This window comes from Alternaria ventricosa, assembly GCF_023758065.1.
Source record: "Alternaria ventricosa strain BMP 2768 chromosome Unknown scaffold_6, whole genome shotgun sequence".
In the NCBI taxonomy this organism is placed as follows: domain Eukaryota; kingdom Fungi; phylum Ascomycota; class Dothideomycetes; order Pleosporales; family Pleosporaceae; genus Alternaria; species Alternaria ventricosa.
This window is the reverse complement of record NW_026055686.1, coordinates 1577170-1604690: the sequence shown is the minus strand read 5'-3', so window position 1 is coordinate 1604690 and position 27521 is coordinate 1577170. Positions and strand designations below refer to the sequence as shown.

Here is a 27521-nt window from a genome sequence, read left to right as displayed (position 1 = left end):
TGGAGGAACAGGTGGCAGGCACCAACTGGGCACCCACCAAAGCCTTGACGCACCGTTCCGCATGTTCCGTATTGTAGGAAAAGCAAGCAGCTTGCACAATGGCTGTGTTCGCTGGTAGCCGATTTGCAGCGTCCTAGTGCATCGATCGATGGTGAGGTTACGCATCTGCTGCAAAGGCCGAACGCCCGTGCGCTGGTGGACTTAGTGAAGCACAGCTGGGCAATGGCTCCCTGGCTGCGCTTCACTTAACTCAGCATCCTCTGTCCGCCCTCGTCTATTCCCTCCGTCCCTGCTGCCTCAAACTTCAACATCGCCTCAATCGCACGACGTGTTTGCCCTCAAGTGGCGCGCGTCTCTCCACAACTCTCACCCTTCCACGGGCTCCGCTCTTTCGTTCCCACTAGGTTTCCTCGATCTGCGCCAGATCTCGCTGAGCACGCCCGTTCCGTTTTTTATTATCCGCATTCCCGGCGCGCGCCTGTCTCTTCCATCATGTCCTCTTCAGACGACGACACTCCTCTTGTGAGAGGAAAGGACCAAGGTGAGTGCGCCCAGCAATCTGCGCTATCTCCACGCGCCACGGCTATCTCCCTCTCACGCGCCCCGATCGCCCTTGTCAAATTCCACCCTCTCACCTCCCAACTATTACCAACCTCCTCCCTCGCTACCTTACCCAACTTAGCGCAACCAGTGCGCCTCCACTAAAGACGCAAAATGGCTAACGAAACTTTTTCAACAGCAAAGTCCAACGAACAGATCACCAAAGAAGAAGACAGAAAAATGGACGCCCAAGTCCCTTCCAACGGTCACATCGAGCCCGGCATCTCAATCCGCATGGGTCCAGTCGCCGACGACGACAAGATGGATATCGATGCGCCCGAGACCAACGGTGCCAACGGAAAGCGCAAGTCGCGCAGCAGCGTCACAAACAGCAAATCGTACAAGGACGCCAGTAGCTCCGAGGATGACGACAAGCCTTTGGTAGGTTGCTCTTGATGAGATTCACGCGCGTTAAGCTGGACTAACTGTTCAGCAGAGTAAGCGGCGGCGAACCTCACAGCAAGCGAAACCCACCCAGGACGACTCCGATTCAGAACTCAGCGATGTGCCTCTCAAGGCCAGGGTGCTCCCCAAAGCAAGCGCCGAACAAATCGGAGAGTCTGCCGACTCCGACGTGCCTCTCGCCACGAAGCTCACTAAGAAGAAGGAGTCTATCGAGAAGGCCGCTGCAAAGGAGGCCAAGGCCATGCGCACCAAGGAGAAGGCTGCCCCGAAGCGCAAGCAAAAGGTAGAAAGCGACAGCGATGACGACATCCCTCTTGCGAAGAAGAAGGCGCCAGCCAAGAAGACAAACGGAGTAAAGAAGGAAGAGTCTGATTCTGACGCGCCGCTCGCCAAAAAGGCTGCCCCGAAGAAAGCCACGAAGGCGAAGCCCGCCGCTGCCGCATCTGTCAAGAAGGGCAAGGGCAAAGTCAAGAAAGAGGAGACTGAGCAGGACGAAGAGGCTGAGAACGAGGAGGACGAGTACCGCTGGTGGGAGGACCCAGGCAAGAGTGACGGCACCAAGAAGTGGGACACGCTGGAACACGCCGGTGTTGTCTTTCCTCCCGAGTACGAGCCGCTTCCCAAGCACGTCAAACTGGTGTACGATGGTGTACCTGTTACCCTGCACAAGGACGCCGAGGAGGTAGCTACGTTCTACGGCAGCATGCTGAACTCCACCCACAACGTCGAGAACCCTACCTTCAACAAGAACTTCTTCGAGGACTTTACGAAGGTTCTAGATAAGACTGGACACGGCAAGGACAAAGATGGAAACACAGTCAAGATCAAGAAGTTTGAGAAGTGCGACTTCAAGCCCATCTTTGAATACTTCGATGCGGAGCGCGCTAAGAAGAAGGCTCTCTCACAAGCGGAGAAGAAGGCGCTCAAGGCTGAAAAGGAGGCTGCTGAGGCTCAGTACATGTACTGCCTCTGGGACGGTCGCAAGCAAAAGGTCGGCAACTTCCGCGTTGAACCCCCCGGTCTTTTCCGTGGTCGTGGTGAGCATCCCAAGACCGGTCGTGTGAAGGAGCGCGTTATGCCCGAGCAGATCACCATCAACATTGGCGAGAATGCTAAAGTCCCTGAGCCACCCGCGGGTCACAAATGGAAGGCGGTCAAGCACGATCACGAAGGCACATGGCTGGCTATGTGGCAAGAAAACATCAACAGTGCTTACAAGTATGTCATGCTCGCTGCCAACTCCGACATCAAGGGCCAGAGCGATTTCAAGAAATTCGAGAAGGCGCGAGAACTCAAGAAGCACATCGACCGCATCCGCAAAGACTACCGCAAAGATCTCAATTCTAAGATGATGGCTGATCGTCAACGCGCTACCGCCATCTACCTCATCGATCAGTTCGCCCTCCGTGCTGGTAACGAGAAGGGAGAGGATGAGGCTGATACCGTCGGTTGCTGCTCGCTCAAGTTTCAGCATATCACTCTGAAGCCGCCGGAGACTGTCATCTTTGACTTCTTGGGTAAAGACAGTATTCGGTTCTACGACGAGGTCAAGGTCGATCCGCAAGTCTTCAAGAACCTGAAGCTGTTCAAGAAGGAGCCCAAGACCACAGGCGATGACATCTTCGATCGACTGACTACTTCGGGTCTCAACAAGCATCTGACAAGCTACATGCCCGGTCTCACCGCAAAGGTCTTCCGTACCTACAACGCCTCGTACACAATGGCTCGACTGCTCAAGGAGATGAAGGCCACTGGCACAGTCCAGGAGAAGGTGAAGGCCTACAACGATGCCAATCGTGAAGTTGCCATCCTGTGTAACCACAAGCGTACTGTCGCTGCGAGCCACGCAACCTCCATCGAGAAGATGAACGAGAGGGTATGTTGTCGTCGCACATCCCGCTGTTTTACTATGCTAACTTCTGTCAGATTAATGGTCTTCGTTATCAGGTTTGGAGGACCAAGATGATGATGATCGACGTGGACCCGAAGATCAAGAAGAAGAAGGGTGCTGAGTACTTTGAGCGACCCGAAGACCTCGACATGGAGTGGGTCAAACAGCACCAGGAGGCAGAGATCGAAGAGATGCGACAAAAGATCACCAAGAAGTTCGAGAAGGAGAACGAAAAGCTCAAGGCCGACGGCGAGAAGGAGATGAAGCCTAAGGAGCTCGAGGAGCGTATGGAGAAGGTAAATGAGCTGGCCGCCAAGTACAAGAAGGAGAACAAGACTGGCAAGGTCGAAGCTGAGGGCAAGGGTCCAACAGTCGACAAGCTTGAGGGTAACATCGACAAGCTCAACCAGCGCATTGAGAACATGAAGATCCAGATGGAGGACAAGGAGGGCAACAAGGAGGTTGCCCTTGGCACGTCCAAAATCGTAAGTCACTCCACACCCATCTTGCATGATCTCTGACTAACCGCAACTAGAACTACATCGACCCTCGTCTCACTGTGGTCTTCTCCAAGAAGTTCGACGTACCCATCGAGAAGTTCTTCTCCAAGACACTCCGTGAGAAGTTCGACTGGGCCATCAAGTCAGTCGACGAGACCTGGGAGTTCTAGAGCAAAGCATGCATGCAAGGCGGGGTTTCCTTGTCTTCGGACATCTTCTTAGATTTGCATCGGGTGCACATGGCATCATAGGGTGAGATTGACTGGGCGATATGCGGCGAAGAAAAGCATGATGGCATTTAGTACTACTTCTGTATGCATGGGAATGGGCGGTACGGTTCGGCGAGCATGCGATATGACTTTGCGATCTCATTTTACCTCAAGGAGATATTCATAGTAGCTTTGCGATCTAGCCACTCATCTTCACCAATATATCAAATAGAGACTCAGCTGAAAGGATTACTGATGCATATGCAAGTGCGGGACGATCACCGTCCTTAGTGACGTTCTATGCATGAACTGCTGTTCGACTCCGAGGTTGTGCATGCATGCCTGTCTAGAGTTGTACCGTAACACAACCTACTCTGGATGCAAACTGCATGTCGGCTGTGTCGCACAATCACGATGGGTGGCATAGAGCGGTGTAAGAAAGTGCGTCCCAGCCAATAATACGGCTTGGGTACCTGCGTTACATTTATTGATAGGAGGTACAGATCGAGGAGATCTCTAGATTCGCACGCCGTGTGCTACGGTACCCGGCGCCGACAGGCCCCCGGACTCCGGAGCTGTATGACACAACGCCGAGACGAACTGTACATGTTGGAATCGCCGTCCTTCGGCTTGACAATAAATGTTAAGTCGCCGACGAGGGCGTTGGGCTGATGAGTAGTCACCATGCCGCGGGATGACAGCAACATCTGACGGCATTCGTGCTGTCTAACTCGGCCGCTACGAGGTCTTACTTGACTCAATGACCGTAATATTGAATACATATCGGCAATGCTACGAGCCGAACTTCTTGTCACGTTGCCTAGCCTAGTAGAATATCTGAACTTGCTACGAAGCGAGGGTTTTATGCAGGCTAGACGTTAAGCTAGAAGGACAACCCCAGCATCGTGTCTGTAAAGGGGAAGGCGATTTAGCGACAGACCTCGCGGCTCCGCACTTGTTTGCTTTTTATTCGGTAATCGCTCGTTGAAGGATCGCGAGTGTGGCTTACACATTATACACAACGGCGGAGAACGCCCAAGGAGATGGCTACGTCAGTCAGGGATTAGCTGATAGCTCTGTTCCCCCTGAATTCACCCCCACTGTCGGGCTGTCATGCGACCCAAAGTTCTGAAGCTCGAGACAAGGTCCAGCACTGCGGGAGCGTGCCGTCGTTCACCGCCCGCTTCTTGTACATCTCCCGCGACAACCGCTATGTGTCCAGGAGATAGGAACAGCAAACGTCATGCTGTGAATATGAGGGGATACGGTGGAGCGGACCGTATTGGGTGCTCGTGCCCAAGTTGCATAATGTGGCGGGTGGCAGCGGGCGCCTTCAATACAATTGTCGCGGGCTCGCTACATACGAAGCCCACAATAATCTCGGTCGACTTGCTTGCGGAGCGGACCACTATGGTGTGCATTGGATCAGCCACAAGTGCCCGACCATGGCTGCTACTGGCGGCCATAGTTGGTTTTTGAGCCTCAGTGATGGGGGTAGCCTCTTGCGAAGAGAATTATCGCCGGGCTTGGGTGTGCACATTTAAATATCGGCCTGACTGCCCCCCTCCTGCAGGTCAATGAGTCGCGCATATTGGGCCTGAGTTATATGACATCGTTGTGGTGCCGCGGTATCCTACCTACTTGGAGTATCCCTCTTCGTGGTTAGTCCCTCTCGTTCCAGCTCGACGCCCGCGATCGCGAACGCCGCGTGTTATCTGCTTTCCAACGTGAGCAAGACAGACGATCGCAGCAAGACGCTTCGCCTATAGCAGCCGTGATATTGTCCCTCGCCAGTTGGTTCCTCGCAAAGACGGTCTGAGCGCGATCCGCACCGCTCAAATCTCCACCCCCGACTTTGGCCTTAGCAGACACCATCCGCCCACTGCGCCCTTCAGAATCCCCTAGTGATCCCTTCTTGCGCGCACAGGAGACGCAGATCACGTACACACGCGACCCAAGAAATGGCTTCAGAAAAGCCTTCGGTGCTGATAATAGGAGGGCTGGGTAAGGCTCGCGCTGGGCACAACCCAAGTATGCCACGAGGGCTGACCATGTGGATTAGGCTACACCGGACGACACCTCGCCAAGTACATCCACGACAACAACCTCGCCTCGCAGATACGCATCGTCGACAAACATCTCCCGGAGCTGGCATGGCTTGCACCTGAATTCAAGGAGGCGTGCTCAAGAGAGCGATTCATACAGGCGGATGCGGCGCAGGAAAGTGCGTACCCCTGACCATGTCTCTGGGTCCAAGGGATATCTACAACAAGACGTTCGAGGCTAATTCGAACCCTACAGAATCACTCCCCCGAATATTCGACCGTGAAGGCGGCGCCGAATTCGATTACGTCTTCAACTGCGGCGGCGAGACCCGCTTCGCCCAAGATGAGAAGGTCTACGAACTCCGCTCCTACGGCCTGTCCATGGCCATTGGCCGCGAAGCCGCGAAACGCAAGGTCAAATGCTTCCTCGAAGTCAGCACCGGCATGGTCTACAAGCCCGACAGCGCACCCAGCAAAGAGTCAGACAAGCCGAAACCCTGGTCGAATCTCGCAAAATGGAAACTCAAGGCTGAGGAGGACCTGGCCAAGATCGAAGGATTGAACCTGATAGTGATGAGGATGGCACACGTCTACGGACCGTACACGAGCAAATACCTGAGTACGGCGCTCTGCATGGCGAGGGTATACCAGAGCAAAGGAAAGGAGATGCGCTTCTTGTGGAAAGAAGATCTGAAGACGAACCTGGTGCACATTGAGGACTCTACAAGGGCGCTGTGGCATGGTGTCGAGTGGTACATGAAGGGGCCCCCAGGACGCAGACCGGCACCTACCTTCAACATTGTGGATCATGCGAATCACTGTAAGGCCTCTCCACACCACGTTATCCTATCTACTGCAGTACTGACAAGACATATAGCCCAAAAAGACACTGCCCAGCTCATGGGTAAGATCTTCAACATCGAAACCGGCTTCCACGGCACACTCATCTCAGCCTTTGCACGATTGAACCTCGACCATGTCGTCGACGAAGTAAATGACGAGACGCTAGACCCCTGGGCAGAACTGCAAACAAAAGCCGGCATCAGCCAATCGACACCGCTGACGCCGTACATGGAGAAGGAGCTGCTGAAGGATGCGGATCTGAGCATGGACGGGAGTCTGTTCGAGAAGGAGACGGGCTTCAAGTAAGTCACACCACTATTCACATAGAAGATTAAGCCGGCGATATACTAACCAACCACCAGGTACAACGTAGAGAAGATCACCAAAGAAAAGGTCGAAGAGGTCATTGAGAGCTACAAGAGGATGAACTGGTGGCCATAGCCTTGGCCGCTCGACTCGCCCACTTCCTTTCCATCGATACCCTCCTTCTTGTCACGACCTTCCTCACGACGAACCCCCTTTCCCGTATACCCAACCACCAAAACTACCACCTTTACATCTTCCAAAACGACGCCCGATTGTTCAGTTCAGCATAGCATAGCAGCGAAAGCATGCATTACCTGGAGCTCTGGGCTCCCTTCGACCCGATTCGACAATTCCACCCCTTATGGTCTTCTTATGTCTTGCGGGCATTTGTATCTGGCAGTCGCTTTTCCCTTGTGTGTGTGTGTGTCAACCTTCTTTCTGTATGTTTGGGGCATGTATTTGGTTTGCGCACGGTACTGTATGGTGTTGATCTTTGCTGCTGCTGTCGGAGCATGCGAGTCTTGGTGTTACATACCCCTCAATCTAGCATTTGTTCTTATACACCGCGACTTGTCGTAAGACGACTAACTGTGCTCATTGACTGTTGACTTGTGCTATGGCTTCTGTGAGGTGCAGAAGGCTGAGAGCATGTGCATTGCCTGGGCTAGAACCAGCAAGGTAAAACATCGCCGGAATCCTACCTGCTGACTACATGCTATCGATCCCGCCAACACATCTCCATCATCGAAAAACTCATCGTATCTCTCATTCTGCATATCGATAACCTGATCGATTCGCCAACTACCCAGGCGACGAATGGTCTTCGATGATGACCTCAAGCTTGATACCCTTCTGGATCTTGAGTTGTTCCACCCAAGTGGCGCTCCCTCCCACCACAGCATCACGCTCTAACATTTGCTTTGGACACAGACCCCGCAACACAGCCTTCTTTAATTTCGGAAAGGTCTTCATACCCACCATCCAGGGAAAATCGCACTGTGTTCCGGTCCAGCCGTAAAGCCGTGCCTCGTCGAAGACAACGCTCTGGATAGTTTCCAACTGTTCGCGCGAGAGCATGCGGTTCACGGCCCAGTAGTAGTGCACGAGGGTTACATAGGGAAATTTGAAAGTGTTTCCGGAGTAGAATACCAGACGCGATTCAATGTAGATTTGTCGACAAGTCCTTAGTAAGGCGAGGGCGTAGGGGGCCAGTCCGCGGTCGAACTTGGCGCTTCCCGTGTAGACGGTGACTTCCTTGTTGTTAACGAGGGTAAACTTGTAGACCTTCTCGCGAATCTCTGCAGGCAGTGCAAGAAGACGTGTACGCGCGTTGGACTGTGTACTTTGTTTCGTCAGTAAAATCTTGCTACATTGGTTGTTCTGTTCCTTACCGAGAGCGCAGATATTCGGGAGTATTGCCTGGATTCGGTAGGGCATCATCAGGACGCGCGCTCGATGTCGGATCCATGATCGCGGTAGTTGGGAGTCTGAGAAGGTAAGAAGGGTCTGTTGCGACAAACACGCGACTGGTCGGACCACGACTAGCGCAGATAGTCGAGAGCCATATAAATCTGGGAACGAAAAGTCTCATTCACTGTGCTACCAACTCACGATAAGATTAAGAGCTTCTCGTAGCGACTCTCTCTTCGTGCATTCTCGAAATTGGTAAGAGACATTGTCAGTGAATGTATCATCTTGTTTGGCAGACTATACGAGCTTGATGATTATTGTCATGTGGCACTTTGAATGAATAGTTTGATTACAAATGCGCACTAGATACTCTGTCAAAACGAGATTGATAACATCTTTGATTCTAGTGCGAGCTCTCCTACTGTACAAAGCTTTCTGGATTCGAATGCTTTCACAACCCTCCAACCGATGTTGAAAGATCCAAGCTCAGGCTAGTACGGTTAGAAGCATCTTGCTAGACGCGTTCTGCCGAAACTGAATCAGGAGCTATTGGTCATCGATATCAACTGGGTCAACAACCTCGACGACCTCAAGGACACCACGCTCCCGCATCGTCACATAATCCTTCCAATCATTGAAGCCAGCATGTTGCGCCAACAACTTGACGAAATGGACGTCGGAACCAGTTTCAGTGACGTCAACTTCAATCCAAATTCGCCGCAAGTTCGGGAAGAGGAGCGTGAACGGCATAGCTAACGGTGGTGGGCGATGAGAACGGTAGGATTTCCAGTCGAACGGGCAACTACATCCTCGTGCGTACCGTGAGCAGCCCCCGAACCCCGTCCCGTTGACGGAATCAAAAAGGAAGGGGTTATTAACTTGGATAGTTTGTATGGCTTCTAGCTGGGCTTGGTTGCGGTTTCCGGCAAAGGCATCGCGGTGGGAACGGCAGCTCACGACGAACGTGTTGAGTGCGTAAGGCAACACAGCGGTCTCGTTATAGATCTGGCGGCATACGTATGGCAGCACAAACGCGAGCTTTCGGAGTTCTCCAGGCTTGTAGTCATCACCACCATCTTGCCAAACATCGAGTCCGAAGACGCGCATTGATATGTGGAAGCCGCCAAGAACTTCCTTAAAGATCATATTACGAATCTCCGGAGGCAACAAGAAGAGATTCGTCGACGCATTGTGTTGGGTCCTAGTACATTAGCGTCTGACGCGACCTTGGAGATAGTACTTACTTGGAGACCAAATGCTCTGGAGTGGGATCTATCTGCACCAGTCCGTTCTTCTGGTAAGTAACTGCTGGCGAAGGGCCTCGACAATAAGGCGCAGAGTGTCGAGGATTCGCCATGATTTGAGCTAGCTTACGCTGATGAACCGACGCCTGCCAGACGCCGAAACAGATTGGCATGGCTAATAAATCTGACGGTTAGAGGTATGATTAGAAGAACAGTGGCCGGGTTGTCACGTCGTATAGAGCCGATGATGGAGAGTGGGCAACGACTACAGTGATAGTGTAGAACTAGAGTTCGTTTGACCGCTCATTTTATAATTGGGTAGATTATCAGAGTAGAGATCCGTTTTTCGAATGGCCAGTCACTTTGAGTACTTGCAGGGGAATTGATCGATATCTGGCTGCCTGGGAACAGCCTTGTTCGGTCACTCACGCCACTTTCATTGTCGGATACGCGCTACTCCTGTCACATATGTCACTGCCGTATAGTGAAATAGTTGTAGTAACACAGCCAGAAACAGATAGGCGTAATCACTGACCCTGTCTGATGGGTGGCAGTGATGGAGAAGGGTTGATGTGGCAGGAAGCGCAGCAGAATGGACAGTCGGCTGGGGTGTCAGTGGTCGCCCAATCATCATTCGTGTGATGTTGGAAGCGACCCTGGGGGGCTGCGCCCGAACCCTTCTGCCCTGCGATATCACTACAACGGCATCGAAGCAAGCAGGTTATCTGAAATCTTTAGCAGGATACAAGCAAAACTTGCTGCAATTCTATTGGATTTGTTTTACCTATATCGCTCTTCAGATCGAGAACGCAAGCATATACAGATCAGCCGCGGGTGGAAGGCAACCGCGGTATGTAGCTCGCTCAGCCTCGCAAGATGCAGTCTGACCTTTACGCGCTCAAAAAGGATCCGTACTGCCTAATCTGGGTATAGGGACGGATGAATACGTTGCTGCGCCCTGTTGGCTTGATAGCTTCATATACCCACTACCAGTATGGAAGAAAGGCAGGCGGCATCTGTCTTTCCTCCTTGCTCTTTCTCCGCCAGAATGTCCCCTCTTCGCCGTACGAAGCGACCACCAGGCAAGATGGCTGCAAAATCTGTATGCCATCTACTCCGCATGCCACTGGCGATACTTCTCATCATTCTAGAAAACGTGTGTACCTGAACAAAAGCTTCACGTCGTTCCCCTCTTCTGACCACACCTGTCAGGTCTACGACACTGATTGGGAAGCCTTCTTCAACTTCCGTCTCGTCTCCAAAGCATATCGCAATGAGTCTCAATACTTGTTCTTCCGCAACTTTACGATCCATGATCGCACTCTCCTTGGGCCGAGTCTATCATCGCCGATGCTAGAGAGGCTCAGTGACAGAAATGGAAAGACTGGAGAATATGTCAGGCATCTAAAGATAGGCCCGTTCAAGGATGAAGCCAAGTTCAAGCTCGAGATTTTGCCCTCGCTGGAGACTATCCTGAGGAGCGTCAGTAACTTACAAGACCTTACCTGGCGTGTGAACTGCGAGCTTCCGCCAACCCTTCTCAATTTGTTCTCCGAATTGCATCCTTCGGCGCATTTGCATTGGATCCTGAAGAATCGCAATTTCCATCCTCTGGACTACCGTCTGCTTTCGTCACCCCAACTTTACACTCTCGATGCGGAAATCTACGCGACCATACCCGAGCAGACCGGACACTCCCTGAGTGAACTTGAATATATCAAAAACACTGTACCAACTGGTCTCCAAATCCTGCGTCTCACTACTATCGATGTTGATGGCTTTGTCCAGCGTGCGCAATTCGAAACTTGGGAACATGTCAAATACGACATATTCAATTTCGACTTCCAGCCCGGCGATCAGTTTCCGGCGCTATTGGAATTGGCCTTGAGGCAGGGCGATTTTGCGTTGACAGAGCAAAACTGCAACTTGTGGGCGCGCGCAACGTCCTGGGAACGCCTGGAGCGCTTAGATCTCCCCAACGGCACGTCGCCTCATTTCATCGCCTCCCTCACCAACCGCGCCATCAATATCAAATACCTCAGATTTCACATCAGTACGACGAACTTCATGACCAGGAGACAATATCGCCCATACAGCGATGGAAGTTGGCTGAACGCCGGAGCTGACACTATGTCTATCATGACAAGATTTCTAGCTTCGATCAAATCTCTTCACACCCTTGACTTCGCGTACGAAGACAACGAGACCCTAATGAGATATCTACGCTTCATGTTGCAGAGTCTTCATGGAAGTTTGAGAAGCTTGACCATATCTGACATGAGGGGTTACGATTACTTTCCCATGGACCCCTTACCATCTGGAAAGCCGTATTGGGATCCGGAGCAATACCATAAGGTGCTTGAGCTAGCACCCGGCTTGGAGCATTTTGATGCGCGGATTGGTATGAGAGACAGGGTTGTGGGAGATTGGGAAGGCAAGGATCGCTATGCAGATGTAAAGAAGAAGTGGAGGACCGCGAAAAAGACCATCAACGCTTCCCCAAGGGTGAAAACACAACGGGCCAAGAGAGCGCAAAGGTTGATTTTGTAGATGGCGCCGTCGACGCTTACATACGTCACTACGCGGATGCGAAAGTGGGCTCCACGCAGTACTTTGTGTATCGTCACTGGGCTGATGGTGGTGTCAAGTTCTTTTGCCTACATCGAAGCGCATCCCAACTTCTCTGATCTGTATCGGAAGCTTTGGTCGCTTTGGTCCAAGCCATTCGTTGTCATCGACAGAACCTGCAGTGATGGCAGCACGGGTTGAGGAAACGGAGAGGGATGTTGTTGAGTTGGGTGTCGTTACGAAATGGGAAGGTGGTGGGTTCGTGAACTTCGCGGGGTAACATGTCTGTTTCCTTTGTCAATTCGTCTTGTCCAATACCTAATGAAGCTCGTATAGCACCCCTTGCGTCGGAATGCCTCATGCTTTCTGGATTATCTGGTACTATGGCGATGCTAGACGCGGGAGGGGATTTCCCGATGACCAATGTCCCCGCCTTGTCTGAGACCGAACTCGAAGATGCGGCAGAAAAGACACTTGTATTCAGGAGACAGAACGAGATCGATTTCGGCCTTTTCCCAGCCTGGGGTACTCTATATTGAACGAGCCTGACTATTGCACAGATTTATATAACATTGATTGACTTGACTGGTGGATGCTATAGGACGCTTATGCCTTCTGGACGATCCCTGTTGCTTGTTAGCTCATGCCGCACGTTTGAAATGCAACGCCACATACTCTCAATGTCAGTGACGCTCTGGTCAAGGATCTGCTTGAGGGTCTTGGGGTTCTCGAGCTCCTTCTCGATCTTGGCGATGATGGACTCAGCGAGCTCCTTCTGCTGCCTCTGCTTGACCTGGCCCTCGTAGCGGACCCACGAGTCGAGGACGGACTTGGCCTCGGCGGCGATGGCGGTCTTCTGCTCAAGCTCGAAAGCCTGGGCCTCGAGCTGGGCGGTCTCCTGTGGGGTTGTCAGTGTCTGGCCCTTGCATGTCCTCTGCCGTCGCGTCGCACCTTGGAAACCTCGAAGAGGGTCTTGGTGATGTCAATGACACCGCCGAGGTCCTGGACGCTCTCGATGCGCTGCTTGACAGCGGTGGTGTGGTCCTGGCGGGCAGCGTTCAAGATGCCGGAGATCTTGTCGGCCTGCTGTTGCGCATACTCTCCCCAGGCAGGTCCGGCGTACTTGGCAACGGCCCAGAAGATGGTCAGGAGCGAGAGAGCGACAATGGACTCCTCGTTGACGACGTAGAGCTCGTTGCTGATAGCGGCGACACTGAGACCGGCGCCGGCGGAGAGGACGGCGGCCTTGGTGAGGGGGCTGTTGCCGGGGACGGGTATCGAGTCGAGGACGGTCTGGGCCTTCTTCTTGGGGTCCTCCTGGGGCAGGTTGGAGTTGTAGCGGGCCTGGACGGCGATGGAGGGCAGGGCGCGGAGAGGGAGCGATGGGCGGAGACGGGCGGCGCCTGTTGGGGTGAGCACGGGGTCAATGGCATCGCAGAATCATCGGGCAGGCACTACTCACCGACCGCGCTCCTTGCAAGACGTGAGGCCATGGCTGTGTGATGGGCGTGGGGAGTTTGGGGTGCTGGTCGTCGTCGAGAGCTAGCTTTTCGTGATGCTGCGTGAACTCTGAGCCAAGCGCCGATGCCCATGCGCTAGCCGAACTTCGCCCGGCCCGCCCTCACTTTTCGACATCGCCAACTTTTTTGCGCCCGCAAGCAATTCAACTCCACGCCAAGAAATCAGTCGCAGGAAAACATGCCGGGTGCAAAGTCGGCCAGCACGTCTGGTGTCAAGAGGAAGAGGGACCCGAGCAAGCCAGAGCGCGGCGAATCCAAATCGAAGAGCCGGCGCAAATCCCCAAGCGACGACGGCGAAGACATCCAGTCGGAAATTGTACAGCTCGAAGCACAAATCCTCGAATCGCGGAAACACTACAACAATATTGCAACTCTTTTGCAGCGAGCGAGACAGCCAGACGCCGAGAATGAGGGTCCAATCCTCGCCGCCGTGGCCCTCTGCCGAGTCTTCTCGCGACTACTCGTGACAGGCGACATGGTGAAGAGCAAGGGTATGAGCGAGGCGGAGGGTGTCATTGTCTCGTGGCTGAAAGAGCGCTACCGAGAACTTTCCGATATTCTCATCGACGACTTCCTTGGCAGCGAACATCCACCGAAGCAGTCTGTGGCCCTGACACTGGTTCTGCGACTGGTCAAGGAGGAGGCAAAGTCACAGAAGGACTACAAGATCAAGAACGGGCCGCTGCCGAGACTGATTCGGGTGCTGCTATGTCTCCCGGTAGACGATCTGAACCGCGAGGAATTTGCCGAGAAGTACCTCAAGCAGTTCGACGATGTTCGATACCAGACCTTCCAGACCATCAAGTAAGTATACACACATACTAAGATTCATGGCTCCCACTAATACACGCAGGGATGTACTTGACAGCGAACTCGACATCACGACGCGCCAACTCGTAGCTGCGAACAGCCTTTCCCTCCTATTCACACTCACCGAAGTCCCCAAATCAAAGACCGACATCCAGAACTTCTACGTACAAGTGCAAGGGAAGAGCCCGATACCGTCCCTCCAAGCATACAAGGAAAAGGCACAGGCAGCATGGTTAGCGACGATGCGCACAGGTCTCTCCAAGGAGCAGCGCAAGTCTATCCTGCACAACTTTTCCCACCAGATTGCGCCGTGGTTCCAACAGCCTGAAATCTTGTCCGACTTCTTGACAGACTCTTACAACGTGGGCGGCGCAACCTCATTGCTGGCACTGTCCGGAATCTACTACCTAATTTCAGAGAAGAACCTCGACTACCCGTCATTCTACCTCAAGCTGTACTCCCTCCTCGACGAAGGCCTCCTCCACTCCAAACACCGATCGCGTTTCTTCCGCCTGCTAGACACCTTCATGTCCTCCTCCCATTTACCCGCCAACCTCGTCGCCAGCTTCATCAAGCGTCTCTCGCGACTAGCTCTTCACGGCCCGCCCGCCGGTGTCGTCGTCGTAATACCCTGGGTCTACAACATGTTCAAGAGACATCCAGCTTGCACGTTCATGATGCACCGCGAGATCCGGGACCCGGCTCTGCAAAAGGAGCTGGAAGAGGAAGGCATGGACGACCCGTTCGACATGGAGGAGCTGGATCCTCTTCTCACGAACGCCATTGACAGCAGTGTCTGGGAGTTGGAGGCACTACAGTCGCATTACCACCCCAACGTTGCGACACTGGCAAAGATCATCTCGGAGCAATTCACCAAGCGAGCGTACAACCTGGAAGACTTTTTGGACCACTCCTACACGGCGCTGCTCGATGTCGAACTCGACCGCGATCTGAAGAAGGAGCCAGAAGTAGAATTTGAAATACCCAAGCGCATTTTCACTGCGGACGAGGGCTTGAATGTGTTTGGACAGTTGTTGACGCAGGTTGTGGAGGCAAGGTAGTCGATACGTGTATAGCTAGAATGATACCCGGAATATTCACATCACTTAAGCAACTTCCCGACCAACTGCCACACATTTATTCTGATAGCACACGAGCTCTCACACCTGCAAACGTTCATTCGTCGGAACAAGACGCCGTAGAGCTCCCTCACCCGTCATCCAAGCATGAACATGTGGGGACACCTCTAGCTCCCTACCATTCCAGCCAAACCACCCATCTAGACAGGGCCAAAACATATACACCAACACTACCCAGACGACAATTCCAAACCCCGCCCTCTAGCTCTGCTCAAGGAAGATAAAATTGGTTGAGACGCACGCTGCGCTTGGCCGGTGCTAGTTCAGCCAACCTGCCAAGTGCCCATTTTCATCGTTTTCTAGCTGCAAAGCTTGCCCACGTAGCGTTTTGGCTAGTGGTGTGGAGCTAATGCGCTGGGGGCAGCTCGTTGGCTCGGGGTCGCCCGCGCGCCCGCTGTCTTTCTCGTATTGCGCTGAGGGGAGGACGCGCGATAAGAGACGTACGTCGGTGTCGGAGCCAGCAGCAGGAAGAGTAGGTGTGGTCGTGTGGTCGTGCAAAGAGAGGAGGTGAGGCGCGTCTTGCGGGTTGACCGAGGCAGGGGCAGCTGGAAGGTCGGCGATTATCTTGCATGCGTTGGCGCGGTCGGTTCCAGGTACCACTTTCCTTTGCGCTGAGCTGCATATGTCGAGAGCTTTCACATGTGTCAACCGACACATCGATGAAAACTCTTCTGAACTACACGTCATGAAGATGGAGCATTGTGCAAGGACATTCATAGCTGAAGGAAGAAAAGTTTGGTTCAGAGCGCCTCTCGGCGACTGATATCTCAGTTGAATTAACTATCTATACATGTCAAGCCATGTGTATGCATCCCCGTCGGAACATTGTCGCATTAGTAGGATACATGAGAAGAAGAATCATTCGTAACCCCTAACCCCGACGTGAATGTTCCCCGAATTAAAAATCCCCGCCATTAATGCTTGGAAATGTGTTGTTACTCCGTGTTGCTTTTAAACAAACATGCAACCCAATCGTGACTGAGTTGGTGGTATATCGTGAAGAAGGGGAAAGAAAGGGTGGTGGTGAGGCGCTTATGCGACGATGGCGGCACCGATGGCGAGGACAAGGCCACCGAAGGAGACCATGTTGCCAGCGGCAGCACCGGTGGACTCGGGGATACCGGCGCTCTCGGTAGCGCTGCCAGCGACGCCGGAAGTGGTCTCCTCAGAAGAGGGGCTGGAGGCAGTGGCGGACATGGAGCCGGTACCGGTGACCATGGTGGTGTTGGAGCCCATGGGGACGGACATGGAGCCACCAGGAACGACGGGAGTGGCGGTGGGGACAACGACAACCGAGGTGACGGAAGCAGTCTCAGTGACGGCGACTATGGTGTTGTCAGTATCGTGATGTACCGAGCAGAGTCGCAGAGAAACTTACCAGTGGAGGTCATGTCGCCAGATGGGACCATGGAGCCGGAAGGCATGGGGACAGCGGGGATCTCAGAGACCATGGAGCCAGAGGGCATGGGGACGGCGGGGATCATGCTGGTGGCAGGAGGAGCCTGGATCTGACCGTCGGAGATCTGGGAGATGGGCTGGACCTCGTACTGAGGAACAGCGGCGACGGCACCAGCCATGATGGCAACGGAGGCGATGGAGAAACGCATGTTGATGATGTGGGTTGGTAGTAGTTACTTGAAGATAGCGACTGTGTAGTGATCGACTCGTAGATTGGAGAGTTGAAGCGGGTGGAATCTGTTTGTGCGTTGGAGTGAGTGGATGAAGAAGAGAAAGGAGGAGAGCAAACGGGCTATCTATTTATTCGCCTGGGACCGCAGGGCAACACACACGCAAGACTTGCGGCTGTTGTGTCGCAATGGGGTCGGGCGGACCCACCGTACCCAAAGGTGCCCTGTGCGCCGTGGACGTGGTAGGCAGAGTAATTGGAGAGGCTTTGCGCCCGTGTGTTTCGACAAGAGTAGAATCACCCAGCCCCGGCGCACAGACACGAGGCGAGTCCGCGATTGGCAGATGGACAAGCATCGTTCCAAGAATTTTATCCAAGTTGGCCCACTCGAACCGTTGGGCGAGGCTAGTCCCCTGCGAGAGAGCTTGTCATGCTGGTGAAAGCGGCCGAATTGCTTCGTTTTGATTGCCTGGGAGCTTCCATGTCGCTGGCTACGGCCAACTTCGACGTGTAACCAGCTTTTTCCCCTCTCCCAGACCGCCAGCCACACCAGCCATCGCCAACGCGCAAGCAGACGAAAGAGTTTGACTTCAGAAGAGGGCCGTTTCGCAGTGCCACGCAACATCTCTCCACTGCAACTCGCTTGTGCGCACCTTATCGCGACGCCAGCAAACGCCTCCCGCCAGTGGCCGTACGACTAGCAACCATAGTGCCAGGGGCAGGTCCGTCACCATTCGATCGCCTCAAGCCCGTCCATAACGCATGCAGATCGTTGCCCGGTACAGCTGGCGGCCCTATGCATCCCTCACGGTTATTGTTGGCAGCAGTTTGCCTACGCACCGCTGTCTGATCGTGTTTCGTCTGCTGGCCTGCGATTCTGCTTCGTTTTTACTATCCTTAGTAACAGGAGCCTGGGATTGTTCATAGCGATCCTCGGCAGCTGCATCGGTTTTGTTGAATCCCGTGATCGTGGGTGCGGTGACGCGTGTCCCTTGCCCTTGTTTTCGCTCTGGTCGCTAACGCGCAATCAATCAATCGATCAATGCTGCCAGCACTTCGGTCCTCTCCTTCCCTCTCCTGATGATCCATCCCCGTCCCTTGCAGCTTGCTTCTAAGTAAGGAACACTCGCCACCAACACTAAACCATCTGTTCCATGGCCCGAGGAAAACCCAAGAATATCGATCGAAACCCCATGCAAACACAATATATTGAAACAAACAACGTGCAATCTGTACCTACATGTCGACGCATTCACCGGCAAATGCGAGCAAAAGGCTAAAGGGAATGAGGCGCACGGCCAGAAACACCCCAGTCCCCCCATCTCCGGACTTTTCACCACCATGCAAGGACCACGCTCGTAATTTCGTTTCGCGACCATGATTGCTTGCCGCTGCCGTGATAAGGATTCAAGGAGAAGGAGATCATGACGTCGTCATATGCTCTCCTTCTCATCTCGTGTTTGACGTATTCTCCATCTCGTCGCAACAACATGGTGTGGAAGGGTGCGCCGGCGCAACTACGGAAAGACGGCGATGGAAGCACACTGAAGGAGAGTGCCTGCAAATCTTGCGCCTGCAGATTGTTCGGCGAAAAAGCCGCGAAAGCTTTCGGGAAGATTCCTTCCACCCTGTCTACACGTCTTGTCCGACGCTACGACTTGCATTTGACATGCTGCACTTGCGCAGGTCCCAATGTCGTAGACATCTGCACAAGACACGACTGACATCAGACACCCAGCCTTGTTGCTGGCGGTTCCCAAGCCTGCCAACTGTACACCGGTGTAGCGCCGGCGACCCGAAGTTCAGGCAGCTGTCACCGCCAAACCGCCGCGCGCATCGTGGAGAAAAAGCGGGTGGGTGATAGTTGCCCGGGCTACCACCCAGCCCTGCCCTTTTCCAATTACCACGTCCTGCCACCATGGCTGACCGCTGAAACCAAGCGTGTACCGAAACCTCTGAAGGTTTGCGGTAAGGTTTCTTCATGTGCGCCGCCAACTGCAGGTGTCCGTCCGCCTATCTGTTGTGTCATCCCGAGGTGTCGCTCGTGAAACCAGAGGCTGTTGTTTGGGTTGCGCCCGGGGCTAGGCGCCGGTGGCTGTCTTGTTGGCTGGGTCGAACAGCCGAACAGAGGTTTTCTGTCCAAGCGACTGCTGTGCGTGCACAACTTTATGTATGCATGCTCAACATCGGTCACGACTGCATGTCGTGTATCAGAGAAGCTTAGCCGGGCGCGTTTATATTACTTCTGATCGAGTTCAACAATGCACCGAGATTCTGTCAATGATTGCTTTTGCCGCGCCGCTCTCCTCATCAAACTCAACAACTCAGGCCGGGAACGGAAACGGTCTGGATGGGTCCAAATACACACTTGTCATAACGATCTTCATTATATGTATCATGGTACAACCTCTGCGTCGAGCGCAAGACGATAGAAACGCCTTTGTAATGCTAAAAAGAACGATAACGCTAAGAATCAACCTTTTATCCATCGGATCTACAACGAAACTTCAAATTCGTAGCTCCACTAGAGCTGCTTCTCCCGCGTAATCTCATCCGCCGAGTCACTTTCCGACACCGTCTTGGGTGCCATCATGGGCTCAGGGCCGTGCGATGAGCCAGGTGTGGTGCGCTTGAAGTAGTTGTGCACGTCGGCGTGGTCGTCCTCGTCCGCCTCAACACCTTCCCAGCCGTTCTTCTCAGAGAACTTGTGTTGCTGGCGTTCGAGCCACTCTGTGCGCATCTCGGCGATCTTCTGCTCGTAGTCAAGCTTGGCATCGTAGTCCTTGTGCTGGCCGCGGAAACGCTCCCACCAGGACATGTGCTTCCAGTGGACGGCGATACCGTGGTAGTCGTGCTCCTTTCCGGCGCGAATGTAAGCCCAGCGACGCTCTTGCTCCTTGAGATCCAGACCAGTGGTGTCTGGGAGGAAAAGCAGAGTAAGGAGAGCACCGACGAGACCGAACCAGGGGACAAAGTAGAACTTGGTCTGGGTGTCGATATAGTTGTACAGGACGGCAGCGAGCAGGGCACCCGCCTTACCGCAAGCAGCGCTGAATCCGTGGGCAGTGGCGCGGACGGGTGTGGGGAAGACCTCGGCAGCGACGAGGAAAGTAACACTGTTGGGTCCGAACTGGTTGAAGAAGGAGGACAAGAAGTACATGGCCTGGAAACCGTGAATGTTCTCGGGTTTGGTGAAGTAGTCAAAGGCGAAACCGGGAACCATGAAGAGGACGAAGTCAGCCAGGAAACCAACGATCATCATCCATTTGCGGCCGTACAACTTGTTGTCGATGAGCAGGGAAGCGAGGTAGTAGCCACATAGCGATACACCGACGTTGATCAAGTTGTACAACCAGCCGGTCATGACGGACTTGTTGCCAGGCGTAATGATGTCGATGAACTGGTTCTGGAAGAGCTTGTTACCGTAGAAGAAAACATCGTTGGCGAACCAAGCTCCCGCAGTGGCTAGGACACGGGGCCCGAAATACGTGAAGGTGAGCTTCAAAGACTGGACGTCGTAGCCGGTGACGTTGGACTTCTTCTTGGACAGCGCGAGCTGCTTTGAGGCAGATTTCATCTTGTAGTAACGGAAGTAGACGAGCCAGAGTGTGCCGACAGCGGGTATGGCGAAGGACACGCGGTAGGTCCACTGCGCCAAGGTTTTCGAGTACGGGGGCGATGATCCACCGTGGAAGATGAGGAGCAAGATGATCAAGATGACCTGGTTGAAGAATTGTCCCCAACCTTGCATCAGGAAAGCGCTGGTGACTTTCCTACCACGGTGAAGACGGTCGTCCTTGGTGGACACCTTTCCAGAGCCAACGGCGTTTTCCATACCGGCAGTAGCAGTCATCGGGTACTCGCCTCCGACACCGATACCGTAGAAGAAGAGAGCCCAGACATAGCAGATGACCCATCCGTTCTGGGTAACACCCCAGGCGGCGGTCAGCATGAGAAGACCGACAAACATGATGACGGCGTCCTGGATGAGACCAAAGCGACGACCGAGCCAGTCACCAATAATGCCAACAAGGATCTGACCGACAATGATACCACAGATCTCTAGGTAGTCGACAGCCTGGAGCCAGGTCTTGTCGCAAATTTCGTGATCATTCCAGCATTCCAGGAAAGCAGCCTGGAAGAGAGGCCTGACGTTACCAATAGAGAAGAGCACGTATCTAAATTATTATTAGTAACGATCTAAACTACAGCGTCGTAGAACTTACCCCTCGAGACCAAGACCAGCACCGGGGATCACACATGTGCGGAAGTAGTGGCCCATAGGCGCAAGCGGGTCCTTCTTGAACATATCCCAGAAGTAGCTCGCTTCGGCTTTCGCTTCAGCTTTGTCGACTTGGCCGATGAACTTGACGCGTTGACCCAAGGGCAGATCTGCCCAGTAGGTGCCGTTGGAATTGTAGAGGTCGTCCGGGTGCAACAGGGCATGGAATACGCTCGATTCATTTTCGCTCATGTCATTCCGGATGTCAATGTCCTGAGTTGCTTGGTGCTCGCCAGTCATGTTGGGTCCATGGGGTGCAGCGATACCATAATCCCGGAGGGAAGGTGGCGTAGGGTCGCGAAGGTCCGGCATTGCAGCAAGTTCACGAGGATCGAAGCGATCTCGTTGTTATATGCTGATGGTGGGGATGGCTGGTGAGAGCGTTGCCCAGAAGCGCGGGTCCTAGTCGAAGCTTATATGCGCTTTGGCTGTAATGCAAAAATGCTGATTGTCCCACAGGGATACCGATCACCCGGTGGTGTCTGTTGCGCGAGTAGTCCCACGTACAATGCAGAGCAGTACCACGTTCGATGGGGTGGCCTCTGAGTGGTGGATGGGATCTGCGATTCAGCACGCTGCCAGATCCTAGTACGAGCCGGACGGTCCGATGACGAAACCGAGTCCGGGGAGTGTGTATGCGCTGATTGATGATGAATACGCGCCTTCACGTGGTGGCAGTGCGCTTTTTTGTTCTGGAGGGTCGCAGTACGTAAGAACTGAGGGTCAGAGGGTCCCACGCGTTCAGCCGGGAGGCAGAGAAGAGGCAGGGGCGCAAAGAGAGCGCGAACTTGGGTGAACAAAGTTGAGCATTTCGCAAGAAGCCGATGCTACCAGGCTATATAAGGGACCACGGATGGAAAGAAAATTCTAGTGTAGAGACCGTCGCTTCCGGCGGGGGCATAACGTTACGGACGCGAGTATGCTACGAGTTTGGAGGGCCCACCCAGTCCGGAAGGAGCTCACGCGACAGCAAATCCCAGCCTTTTCGGCACAAGCAGCAGCCTCTAATTGGGCCGAGAGCGAGCGCAACTGTTATGTACCTTGCTCTATGCCCCATAGTGCTAGAGATTGTCGTTCTGAGAGACCCTTTTTGTGCCATGGACATCCGCCCAGTCCCCAGATTTCCGGTGTAACCAAGGTTTACTTCGCGATAGCTGCTGGAGCCATGACGTTTTGGACAAGCCTTTTGCGGGCTTGGACAAGCACCACCAAGCCTGCGATCAGGAGGCATGGCAACAGATCCATTGCCCAGGCCGCCCGCGCCATTGACGCACTTTGACCCGCGTCGCCACTACTTTGCACGTACGAGGCGACGAAAGGTCTTCAAAGGATGAGGCGCTAGAGGGCCAATAAGAAGCGCGCACAGAGAACGTGGGCGAGATCAGTGGACATGGCGGGGTCCGAGAATCTGGGCCGTGCAGGGCTGCTAGGCCGCTTGGCCGCATGCATCCTCGTCAGTTCTGCGGAGTATCCACACCTCCTCCGCTGCCATCGTCCCACGTCCCTATCAACACCAATAACGCTGACCAAGTGACATTGCCCTTATTATCTCCGAACGTATCGGGGTACGTGCTGTCGCCTGACAGACGCATATCCGAGGAAATCTCTGTTGCTTACTCCCGAAGTGGGACTACAAGGAACGACTTTCATGTCCGAGGATTCGTCTCGAACGGCCACGGCAGTAGAGTCGGGATGATGGACCTGTCGTTGATTCTACAGGAGAATACAATATCAACCCTGCCATGCAAGTGCCGGTACCATGTCTTGCCACTCTCTGCAGCTTAACCTTCTTCCTTTACGAAGCACTCACAGTCGAACTCGGCATCTGAGCTGATTCAACACATGGCCGGGGATGTCAGCGGAGATGCCACGGTACCATCCGACGGTACTGCATAGTATCCACTATCCCTCGAAATGGCTCGCCGAGCCGCATGTGGACCAAACACATACTAACACTACGGCTACAGCTAGCCTTAGCGACCATGCACGGTGGAGGTGACCTGTTCGGTGTTTGAGTTTTGATATCAATATGTATTAACTAGAGATCCAAGCTGAGGATATTTTTATACAAGAAGGCCATCCAGTGGGTACGTATTAGGATCGAGCTTACTCCGGTCGCCGACGAGAGAGGCTGCAATTGTGATAACAAAAGTGAGAGACATGAAAAGGCGCAGTATCCTCTATGCGCAAAACCCAAACGCTATGCAAGTTCCATCAACCCGGAAGTGTTCGTTCGACAAAGGAAAACTCATGGCTGGAGTCCCGAGTGAGTGGACCCCTAACTCAACCAGTTCTGCCACTGGCATCGGCAGCCGCCAGTCCCACCGTCGATGGGTCCGCTGACACTTCCTTGTCCCTGCGTGCCCTTGACAAGGTTGCCTCCGAACCCGCGGTCTTCAAACTGGAACGACTTTTTCGACTCTTCGTCTTTGATGGAGCCGTCGTCCTCCATCTCGTAGCAGTAAAGGTTCTTTTTCGATGGGTCGCCGCCGTGACGGTCCATAGTGACAGTGACTGGGTAGGGGAAGGTGCCTGGCCGCTTAAACACGTCTGATGCGCCTGAAGCCGAGTTCTGTAGCAGTGGCTTGCTTTCTTTGCTGCGTGTCCAGATCTGTACCAGGAAGCGTGTCTGCGAGTACGTGCACCTCAGTTTCGCGGCGTCCTTTGTACTTCCTCCGTCGACGTCTGCAGGGTTGCCACCACGGTTGGTGCCGTTGATCTGCTTCAAGAAAATGGAGCGATCGAAGTAGTTATAGAAGCCGTAGTGCTCGTTGTCCTTGCCCCGGTTGTACAGTCGTAGAGGCTGCGCAGATGGGAAAGGCAGCAAGTTCGCAGGCGCGGCAGTTCCGTCAGAAGCCAACATCGGTGGTGGGATCGCGGCAGTGATGTTTGTCGGATCGCTCGCATCGGCACGCTTCATCAGTCGCGATGCGCTGACGGTAGGATCTTGCATGCTGATGAACAGGCCAGTTTCCTCACCCTCGAACGGCGCAGAGTTACCGTCAGTGGTCTGTCCCAAAAAACTCATGTCAGCGGTCGATGGAGGCGCGGGAGATGGCGAAGGTGCAGCACGCGCATGCAGCAGCGACCGGACGAAAGCACCAGCTGAAACAGCATTAACCGCCCTCTTTGCTCGTTGAGATTTTGGTAACTCAGCCGCACTACCATTCTCAAACGTGATTTCGATCTTGAAGTTCGGCTGGTCGGGCTTGTTAGGCTCAACGGACTGCTGAAGCTCTTTCGGCAGTGCACAACTCCACAACGTTGTAGGCGCAACACAGCCGCTTTCTTCTTCTACAGCCTCGGGTTGCGCAACAGTCAGAATGCCTGTTGGTATGGGAGGGTAGTCGGTCAGGTTGAGCCACTGGTTGCCGACATCTGCGCTTGGCTGAGTTGCTGTGGGCTTGTCGTCGTTGCCCTTCCTCAGGAGGACCACGATTAGAGGGATGATGATCGCCAATAGTATGAGGAATACTAGACAACAGCAACAGCCCCAGAAGCAGATGCCTCGCTTTTTCTTCTTCTCCTTTGTGCTATCCTGGTTCTTTTGGTTCCCTTTCTTCCCAAACGGCCAAAGGCTCATCATGTTGCAGACTTTGCGATGCTTCTTCCGTGCTTTGAGATCAGGTGAAGATGCTTGTGAGCTGGAACGACTGACGTTATCGTAGCTCCAGTGTGAGCCCTTCTGGGCGAACTTGGGCGGCGGCGCGAATACCGGCAAGTTTTGCTGTGAGCTGTTGGCATTTGCGGATGGAGACACTCCTCTCTTCACTTGCTGTGCTGGCGCTGACGTGTGAAGATCCTGTGCAGGTGGCGGGTAATTAGCTCGAACGGAATAATTGGCTGGCATCGGTCGCCTGTCTTGCAACTCAATGTTGACGTTGATCTGTTGTCGTGGCTCCTCGACCTGACGGGGCATCAAGACGGTTCCGATAGCGGCCGTACCAACGACTGGCGAGGCTGACATAGTAGAAAGTGGCGACGTAACACGATGAGGACCAGAAGATGCTTCTTGCGACGAGTAGGCTACGGCTTTCTCCGATTCTTCCTGCACTGGAGCACTGGATCCTGTGGCCGCCATGTTGTTGGATATATTTGGAAGTGGGTTTGATTCGTCTGCCTTCCGGGTACCATATCGAAATGGGACCATCGGCACGTCTGGTGTTCGGTCTCCACCACGTTCGGTCCAGGTTGAAGATTTTGGTGTCATAACAAATGGGGTTGTGATGACATTCCACCAACCTTGTGATCGTCGTGGGGTGGGCACCATAGAAGTGTCAATAGCCAGGGAGTTCTCAACGTTTCTTTCTCTTAGAGGTGTTTCGTCTTCTTCGAAGACGGTACTGGTAGACATTATACGGTCCTTCCTTTTCGCGTCATCGTCCTCTTCTTCAAAAGCAGTCCCCGCTGAATCCAATGTGTCGTTCCTAGCGTGACCAGTCGCTCCTTGAGTGTCTCTGAATGCACTAGGGCCTGGTGCCTGCGACATACCAGCAGGCAGAGCTGGGACTGGAGGCACGTTCGAGCTCGCAAAAGTCGATTGGTATCGAGAGTAAATGCTCGGAGTATAATCGGATTCTGTAAAGGGCGTATCTGGAGACCAGACGGACTTCACTGCTGCGGGGGTGATGATAATGCTTGGTGTCACAAGAGTAGCGTCACTGCCAGCGCGAGGTCGGTTGGCTTGCAGCGTGCTGAAGTCGGAGATGCTGTCGGTGGGTACCGATATTCCGATTGGTATGCGTCGATCCCAAGGCGATATTTCTTGCCAGGACTTTCCGCCGGGTGTCATCGAAATGGCTGTGTCTAGATCGTTCCGGTCGACGCTGGGCTTCTTCCGATGTGTACTGTCCGGTTGAGGTGTACCCTTGGTGATACCCAAACCCTTGTTCCTGGTCGAAGATCGTCCTAAGCCAAACCATGGCGACCTGCGAACAGACCCGCTTCCTCTCTCTCCGCCTTGGGGGAAGACCTGGTGGGGTTCGGTGCCTCTATGTCTTGTAAAGCTCGTATCGACAGTGATTCCAGGCTTCGCCGGTCTTCCCAGAAGCTCTCGCCGCCGACTCTTCTGCCTTGAAACGCGTCCTGTGAATGATCGCGAGTTGTGTCTTGACGTTCTTCGTTGCGACTCAACATGGGGCTCGGTGTCCCACGTTGACCTGTCTAGGTTTGCGCTTCCGTCAAACTCATCGTTGAAGTGCACCGATATTTGTTCTTCTCGATCCACCTGTGAGTCGTAGTCCGTTTGGTGTGCGGTATTGAATGTCGACCTCGATGATGGCTTGAGAGATGGCTGCTGGCCGTATACGTCTCTCCTCGTCGAGCTCATCGTTGGCGCTATCCGTCGGTGTCTTCCGTCGGTGAGTACTCGATACTAAACGAAGGTGGTACCAACAATGGCTTGTGTCGGAGTCGAAGTGATTAGGAAGCCGAGACGTTATGTGGCTGTGCTATTGTTGATGGTATTGTGGAGGTGTGTCGCGGGGCCTGAAATCTATTACGTGACGAGGGAAAAAGAAAGCGAGGAAAACGGCATAAAGCAAATGACAGCGAAAACTGTTAAAGACAGTGATATAAAGGTACGGAAGACGGTAAAGGCGCAACAAAAGGAGAATGGTGAGGCTCTTGCTCTTGGGCGAACACGCAACCCCGGATCTTTACATGGCCATCGATGGGCTTGCCGCCTACCAGGCAAACTGCTGCCATACCGCATAGTGCATAGCTCCTTCACCTAGAGTTCTGCCCCAGCCTGTAATGTGGCAGCACTGGCGACTACGAATGAATGAGTCAAAGCGTGCTGGACGCAACAGGCGTTGTCAACGGGTCCCGAGTGAAGGTGATTGGAGCCACCAGGTGGATCTGCTTCATGAAGAGCGCCATGTATCCAGGCTTTAGGCTCAGTAACCGCCGTGGATTCGCTGGGCTGGAATTGTACAACACTATGCGAAATCTGAGACGCTCCAGAAGCATAGCTGGATGTCGTGTCTAGTGAAAGTTGAGATGGACCAGTCAGGTGAGAGGACGACGTAACTCAAGCGCCAGATCAATCAGGGCTGCCACCAACCGTTGGACGAGAAAGGCGCCGCCAAGATGGCGCTAGCTAGCCGTCGGTGCGGTCTGTA

At 53.7% G+C, this 27521-nt stretch overlaps 9 protein-coding genes across 9 annotated transcripts; 4 read left to right on the top strand and 5 right to left on the bottom strand.

Moving 5' to 3' along the window:
• Positions 1–492: 492 nt before the first annotated feature.
• On the top strand, positions 493–3566 carry J4E93_004625 (uncharacterized protein; the record flags this gene model as incomplete). The annotated part of the gene is made up of 5 exons (XM_049342552.1): positions 493–541; positions 740–981; positions 1037–2881; positions 2932–3381; positions 3432–3566. 5 exons carry the CDS (start codon positions 493–495, stop codon positions 3564–3566), a joined length of 2721 nt encoding a protein of 906 aa, XP_049200704.1.
• Positions 3567–5566: 2000 nt separating this feature from the next.
• Positions 5567–6934, top strand: J4E93_004624 (uncharacterized protein; the record flags this gene model as incomplete). Its single annotated transcript, XM_049342551.1, has 5 exons — positions 5567–5636; positions 5668–5829; positions 5907–6470; positions 6528–6795; positions 6856–6934. 5 exons carry the CDS (start codon positions 5567–5569, stop codon positions 6932–6934), a joined length of 1143 nt encoding a protein of 380 aa, XP_049200703.1.
• Positions 6935–7600: 666 nt separating this feature from the next.
• J4E93_004623 (uncharacterized protein) lies at positions 7601–8267 on the bottom strand (the record flags this gene model as incomplete). Its single annotated transcript, XM_049342550.1, has 2 exons — positions 7601–8141; positions 8191–8267. 2 exons carry the CDS (start codon positions 8265–8267, stop codon positions 7601–7603), a joined length of 618 nt encoding a protein of 205 aa, XP_049200702.1.
• Positions 8268–10501: 2234 nt separating this feature from the next.
• J4E93_004622 (uncharacterized protein) lies at positions 10502–12003 on the top strand (the record flags this gene model as incomplete). Its single annotated transcript, XM_049342549.1, has 2 exons — positions 10502–10555; positions 10666–12003. The coding sequence occupies 2 exons, from the start codon at positions 10502–10504 to the stop codon at positions 12001–12003; spliced, it is 1392 nt and encodes a 463-aa protein (XP_049200701.1).
• Positions 12004–12627: 624 nt separating this feature from the next.
• ATP3 (atp3 gamma subunit of the F1 sector of mitochondrial F1F0 ATP synthase) lies at positions 12628–13514 on the bottom strand (the record flags this gene model as incomplete). The annotated part of the gene is made up of 4 exons (XM_049342548.1): positions 12628–12647; positions 12697–12919; positions 12973–13424; positions 13484–13514. The coding sequence occupies 4 exons, from the start codon at positions 13512–13514 to the stop codon at positions 12628–12630; spliced, it is 726 nt and encodes a 241-aa protein (XP_049200700.1).
• A 205-nt stretch (positions 13515–13719) lies between these two features.
• On the top strand, positions 13720–15412 carry J4E93_004620 (uncharacterized protein; the record flags this gene model as incomplete). The annotated part of the gene is made up of 2 exons (XM_049342547.1): positions 13720–14345; positions 14395–15412. 2 exons carry the CDS (start codon positions 13720–13722, stop codon positions 15410–15412), a joined length of 1644 nt encoding a protein of 547 aa, XP_049200699.1.
• Positions 15413–16522: 1110 nt separating this feature from the next.
• On the bottom strand, positions 16523–17097 carry J4E93_004619 (uncharacterized protein; the record flags this gene model as incomplete). Its single annotated transcript, XM_049342546.1, has 2 exons — positions 16523–16815; positions 16869–17097. The coding sequence occupies 2 exons, from the start codon at positions 17095–17097 to the stop codon at positions 16523–16525; spliced, it is 522 nt and encodes a 173-aa protein (XP_049200698.1).
• Positions 17098–19641: 2544 nt separating this feature from the next.
• Positions 19642–21639, bottom strand: J4E93_004618 (uncharacterized protein; the record flags this gene model as incomplete). The annotated part of the gene is made up of 2 exons (XM_049342545.1): positions 19642–21295; positions 21344–21639. 2 exons carry the CDS (start codon positions 21637–21639, stop codon positions 19642–19644), a joined length of 1950 nt encoding a protein of 649 aa, XP_049200697.1.
• Positions 21640–23677: 2038 nt separating this feature from the next.
• Positions 23678–26728, bottom strand: J4E93_004617 (uncharacterized protein; the record flags this gene model as incomplete). Its single annotated transcript, XM_049342544.1, has 1 exon — positions 23678–26728. The coding sequence occupies one exon, from the start codon at positions 26726–26728 to the stop codon at positions 23678–23680; it is 3051 nt and encodes a 1016-aa protein (XP_049200696.1).
• Positions 26729–27521: the final 793 nt, after the last annotated feature.